This window comes from Benincasa hispida, chromosome 8, assembly GCF_009727055.1.
Source record: "Benincasa hispida cultivar B227 chromosome 8, ASM972705v1, whole genome shotgun sequence".
NCBI lineage: Eukaryota > Viridiplantae > Streptophyta > Magnoliopsida > Cucurbitales > Cucurbitaceae > Benincasa > Benincasa hispida.
Genome location: NC_052356.1, coordinates 41,653,913 through 41,659,662, shown reverse-complemented (window position 1 = coordinate 41,659,662; position 5,750 = coordinate 41,653,913). Strand labels below are relative to the sequence as shown.

The 5,750-nt window shown below is 35.8% G+C and overlaps 1 protein-coding gene across 2 annotated transcripts; it reads right to left on the bottom strand.

Annotated features, from left to right (window-relative positions):
* Window positions 1–879: 879 nt before the first annotated feature.
* Window positions 880–5,420, bottom strand: LOC120083681 (probable serine/threonine-protein kinase PBL3). 2 transcript variants are annotated; one of them, XM_039039521.1, is made up of 7 exons: window positions 5,184–5,418; window positions 3,675–3,782; window positions 3,448–3,592; window positions 3,226–3,361; window positions 2,897–3,033; window positions 2,509–2,632; window positions 880–1,854 (listed from the first exon to the last, which is right to left on the bottom strand). In XM_039039521.1, exons 3-7 carry the CDS (start codon window positions 3,505–3,507, stop codon window positions 1,433–1,435), a joined length of 879 nt encoding a protein of 292 aa, XP_038895449.1. In that variant the 5' UTR covers window positions 3,508–3,592; window positions 3,675–3,782; window positions 5,184–5,418; the 3' UTR covers window positions 880–1,432. The 2 variants fall into 2 exon arrangements, with proteins under 2 accessions (XP_038895449.1, XP_038895448.1); XM_039039520.1 differs by having other exon boundaries at window positions 3,448–3,782; window positions 5,184–5,420.
* Window positions 5,421–5,750: the final 330 nt, after the last annotated feature.

Sequence of the window (5,750 nt, the reverse complement as noted above, 5' to 3'; positions counted from 1 at the left end):
TTTCTTAATTTATGTTTTTCGAGTAATGATAGGAACGGACCGGCGGGTGACGAGAGGGACCTGTGATCGTGCCATATGGGACATGTAAATCGCTTCCGCTCAGTTTAAGTTTTCAAGTTATTTAAGAGTTTTGATTTGAAACTTGATGTTGGTCAAAATTTTATTTGTTTAAGTTATTTTTTTCTTCATTATTTTAGGGGGTTTTACTTATTTGTTATTTATTTTGGAAATTTGTCTTTACTATTTTAATGAAATTTATTTTCCTCAATGGTCAAAATGTTTTGAATGTAAATGTGTAATCATGAGTAACGACCGTTATCAGAGTACTCAAAAGGTCGGGTCGTTACATGCGTTATATGATTTTTCTTGCCGTATATTGTGATTTCTAATATTTGACGTCTAGTCTACATTCTTGCCCGTCTAAAAGGGCAGTTCCCTGCCAAGTGTTCCTTTTTAGATTTGTCTACAGTAACTCTACCCAACCCAAAGGGTCGATCATATGTACCTCACCTTAGGAGACCTGATTCGTTCGATTTAATACTCAAACTCATTAAACCATTTATTTACTTTTACCAAAAACCCAACCAATTTCTTCTATTTCTTGCTCAACTCAAATCTTCATGGACATCTGACATGGCCAAAATATTTTGGATGATAATACCAAGTTATAAGAACAATAATTGAAGGTAAATTGAAACCAATTTTTAACAATAAAAACTAAAATAACTTAAATCTATTCAAACTAATCGATTACTTCAGATGACAGAATCTCTAATTCTGAACTGTGACAACCTTTTGCTTTTCAATGTGTGATTAGTCAATGAACAAAGACAACAAAAACTGAGCTTTGGTTGGTTGGCTTGCCTACAACATAAGAAATTATGAGCCAATAGAAACCTTCCATGATATTTTAAGGTTTGATTATCAAATCTCAAATTCTGAACACCAATCCCTCATGGTAAAATGCCAACTAAACCAACTCTCTTTAATCACTGATGCTACTCATTATTTCCATCCCTTCTATGTAAAGGTGAAATATTCTCTCTACAAAATTTATTATGGCAGCTGCCCAAGATTCCCCCCAAACAAACTCAGCGCCACTTCATCTTTATAAAAACCCAACAAATTGTGACTGTTGTGCTGTTGTTGCTTACAAGAATCAAAACCAACAATTTCAAACTCAGCTTCATTGGCAGATTAGAAACAATTGATCAGGCTGATGACTATATATATATCATCATCATCATCATCCTCTTCAGTCAAAACATTGGACTCTTTTCCTTGTTCAATGTATAGTCAAAGACGAAAGGGGGAATGAGATTTTTCTGACCGCTACAGTCTACCAACCAACCGTGCCTAAGTCAAAAATATATATTTACTTGGGTCATTGCTAAAAAGATGATCCCTCCCTTCTCAAAGGTCCCTATGGTTATCATTTGGATGGTAATGGAGAGCTTGCTTTTGGTGTAGTCGAATTTACAGGTGAAGGGTACTTATGTCTTAGCGGGGACTTCGGCCCTGGACTGTTTGCTCTTTGGTTATGGACATGCTTAACCAGAGGGAGCTGTTCAAGAGCATATAAAACCTCAGACATCTGTGGTCGGAATTTTGCCTCTCGAATGCACTGCAATGCAAGGACTGTAGTCATGTAAGCAGCTTTTTGAGGGTATTGACCCTCTAACTTAATGTCCATTATCCGAAATAACTTGCGCTTATCAGCCAAGTAAGGTCTTGCCCATTCCACAAGATTCTGTTCGACGCCGACTTTAGTTTTATCAACAGCACGGCGTCCTGAGAGGAGCTCCAGCAGCACAACCCCAAAGCTATAAACATCACACTTAGCTGTTAACCTACCTGCAATTGGAAGAATAGAGATATATACATCAACTGCTACAATAAAATTTCAGAAATGTAATGTATAATGGGAAGCTCTAAAATGAACATCTTTTGCCCGGTTGCTGAAGCACTGTATTTTGAAACAGACATTTAGAAATCTGTAGTGTCTAGACAGATTTCATAGACAAGTAGTTGCTAATTTTATCCTAGTAGCTGGAAAACTTCTCAAGGATTTGCCAACCAATTCACTTTAAGAGAAAAAGCAATAATGATTTCCCCTAAGAGATTTATTATGATTAGATTTCATCTACCAGACAAACAGGCAGATCCAAACTTTAGCAATGAATCCAAATAGAAGATGGTGAAGAAAAAGTCAAATTACTCAGTTTGGTAGCTCAATGTATCTATCAGGAAGTTGAGTAATTATGAGAATACATATTGGGGCAAGGGGAATGGACTGTGGACATCCCATGAATCCATGATCTAGAATGCCCATGAACCAATGCCTATAGGAAACTTTAAATTGCACATATCCTACAGTAATTCCACATATAAGACTGATATCTAGAATAAACTCAAATCATATTTATGCAAATTATATCCTTTTCCTTACTAGAAATTAGAATAACCTTGAAGAAAAACAAAGATTCTTAAAAGGGTCAGAAAACATACCAGTGGCAATATATTCTGGAGCAGCATAGCCTTGAGTACCCATAACTTGAGTGGACACATGAGTTCGATCACCAGTTGGGCCTGCTTTTGCCAAACCAAAATCTGAAAGTTTTGCATTGAATTCCTGTGTACACACAATAATTTCATACTTACTAATTGGACAGATGAATTTTAATTATACATTCACAATAGCTTGTGCTTGTGACCTAAATTCTTGATTCTTCGTATTTAATAGATTAGAAGGTGGATGAGGAAAAAGAAGTTAATCTTCTCTCTACTTGCTATTCTGTCACTCAATTTCTATGTATTTCATTTACTTGTACCCGTTTTGATTTTCACAAGATCTAAATAACAGAAGTCTTTGCCATGAAGGATATAAATGACATACAGAATCTAGAAGGATGTTTGATGCCTTAAAATCCCGATAGATAACTGGTTCTTCAGAGTCATGCAGAAAGGTAAGCCCTCGAGCAGCACCTATAGCAACTTTGATCCTTATTGCCCAAGAAAGTGGTCGAGCACCCCCTGTATTATTGAAATGACAGATCTAATTAAGAAAATTCAATGCCATTGCACACACAACAACCGAAGTTCAGAACCTAATCAATTACATAATGAGTTTATCATGCCTGTTTAAACACAGTAAAAACATTGCCACAAAAAGGTAAATGATTGCAGCAAGGTTCCAGTTACAGTTAGCCAAAACATTCGACTTACTTCTAAATAGATGATTTTCAAGGCTGCCTTTGGACATATACTCATAGACCAAAAGTCGGCTATCCCCATCAAGGCAGAATCCAATTAGTTTAACCAGATTAGGATGATGAAGCTGACCAAGGTAATTTACTTCAGACTGCAATCAATAGCAACCTGATTTATAAAGCAAACTATTAAGCCAGAAAGATCAAAAGGACATGTCAACAAGAAAGAGTGAACTACCAGCCATTCCTTGTGTCCTTGAAAACCTTCAGGTTTAAGCTTCTTCACCGCAACAACCATTCCAGCTCCAGGCCTCACAGCTTCAAGTGTATGTTCATCAATCCATCCTTTGTAAACATGACCAAAACCTCCTTCTCCAATTAGACTGTCAGGGCGGAAGTTTTTAGTAGCATTCTTAAGCTCACTGTATGTGAAGGCTTTCAGATTTGGAGACAACAATATTTCACCTTCAGATCTATGAACTTGAAGACCTCTAGATGGCGTATTCCCACCAAGTGATGGAGCTCTCAAAGAAGCAGATGAATGACCTTTCCTATCATGATTTTTTGGTTCTTCTGCATGGAATAAGAGTGATGATGATTACAATGACTTAATAGTGAACAAAACTAAACTAACCTTAATTATACCAAGCAGCAACAATTGATACAGAAGCTCAAAAAACAATATTTAAGCCACAGCTCATTAACAAGCACATACATCCCTTGTGCAAATCCTGTTTCTAATTTATTCAAGTAATTATTGCATTGTATCTTACAAATAAAAAGTCACCACAATAGAGAGAAAAAGGATAAAGTCAAGTAAGACCCATTCAGTTTTACAAAGATAACAATAAAAAAAGTTAGACACATTCACTCTTACACACCAAGTCTCTGCATCAATTCACACTGACGAATCCCACTAGGTTCAAATGTTTGCAGTAAGTATACTGTATGTTACACTCATTATCACATTCATTTAGAGAAAGATTCATATGGAGGCCAATTTACACTCAATCATCTCTCAAACTCCAGTACATCAACCATAAACAATATTTTCTATAAGATTGCTCCAAAACTCCTTAGCTACTACAACTTAGCTTAGGTTTAGTTAATATTCACACAGGTACGAAAGGAATATGATTCCTTGTGCATTTTCATACACCGAAAAAACTTGGGAGACAGTAGGAGGCTTTTACTGGACACCGTCACCATTTGTCCAACAATCACCATCTATCTGCCTCCTACCAACTCCAATTTATTCCTTCCTAAATTTATCATCATACCATCATCTGCAATACCTTCGACATCAGGCTCATGATCAATAAAAAATCTCAGAGTGATTAATAGGTATTTGTTCTACGTACCCTTAGACTACATTCACAAAATGAAAATGATAAACCACATTATTCGAAAAGAAAACTTCACCCACCAGTTGATACATCAATCCCGTTACAAGATGGGATACATTGTGTTCAATTATGAAGGTCATATTTTATTCAATTTATAGAATCGCCCAATCATTTAGAATTTTCATTAACTTGATATTCAAAAGACTAGAACAATTCAAACTTAAACGAAAATCCACTTGCCCTAAAAACAGAAAAATTCTTTGTGGGCTTTACAAGTTGAGCACTAAGATCTCTCAGTACCATGGATTGTTTACTCAACTTACAAAGCTAAGAAATACATGGGATTTGGGAATATCATAAAACGCAATACAATACCCAATAATATTCCAAGAGAAAGCTAAAGGCTAAATGGGATTTCAGGAAGCTACAAAATGGCGAAAAAGGGGGAAAATCCCTACAAGGCGTTGATGGAAGAAAACCCATTTCGCGAAACACCGAAACAAAGAAACCCAGAAAGTTACAAAATCGAAAAAATGCAAAAATAAAGAAGCCCACCAGGAAAAAGAAAGGGGAAAAGGAGTCCATGGAATCAACAATGAAAAGGAAACAGGGGAAAGGAAGAAATTACCTGAATTAGGAAGGGAGTTGAGAGAGTTATCGACCTTAGAGTGAGTTTTTTCGAGGCAATTACCCATTGAAAAAGAGAGGGGAAAGCAAGAAGAAGGCAACAAAAGAACTACGAAAAACTCTCTGAAATTTTGCAGAGAAGTTGGAATCGTTCGTTCTATTGATGCTTCTCTCGCTGCTCTTCCAGCATCAGGTTCCTCTCTTCTCTCAGTTATCGAGATTAGCATCAAATATCAAATCAATACAAGAAAATACTAAGCCTTTTTTGGATTAATTAAAAAAAATTAATTTTGTTTATAAATTAATAAGAAAAAAACAGAGATAGCGACGGAGAAAGAAAATTCGATTGCTAATGAGAAAAGGAGAAGGATGAGAATGTTGACGTCAAAAATGACAATTTGCTGACGTGTAACTACAATAACACACTCCATCGGACAGAAGCAACTCCGTTAACTCCTATTTTTACTAAAATGCCCCCCAATTTTAATTATATTTTGCATGAAAAAAATTATATCAAATATTAATTTATACCCAACTTGCATTAATTAAAACTCCAAATTAATGATGC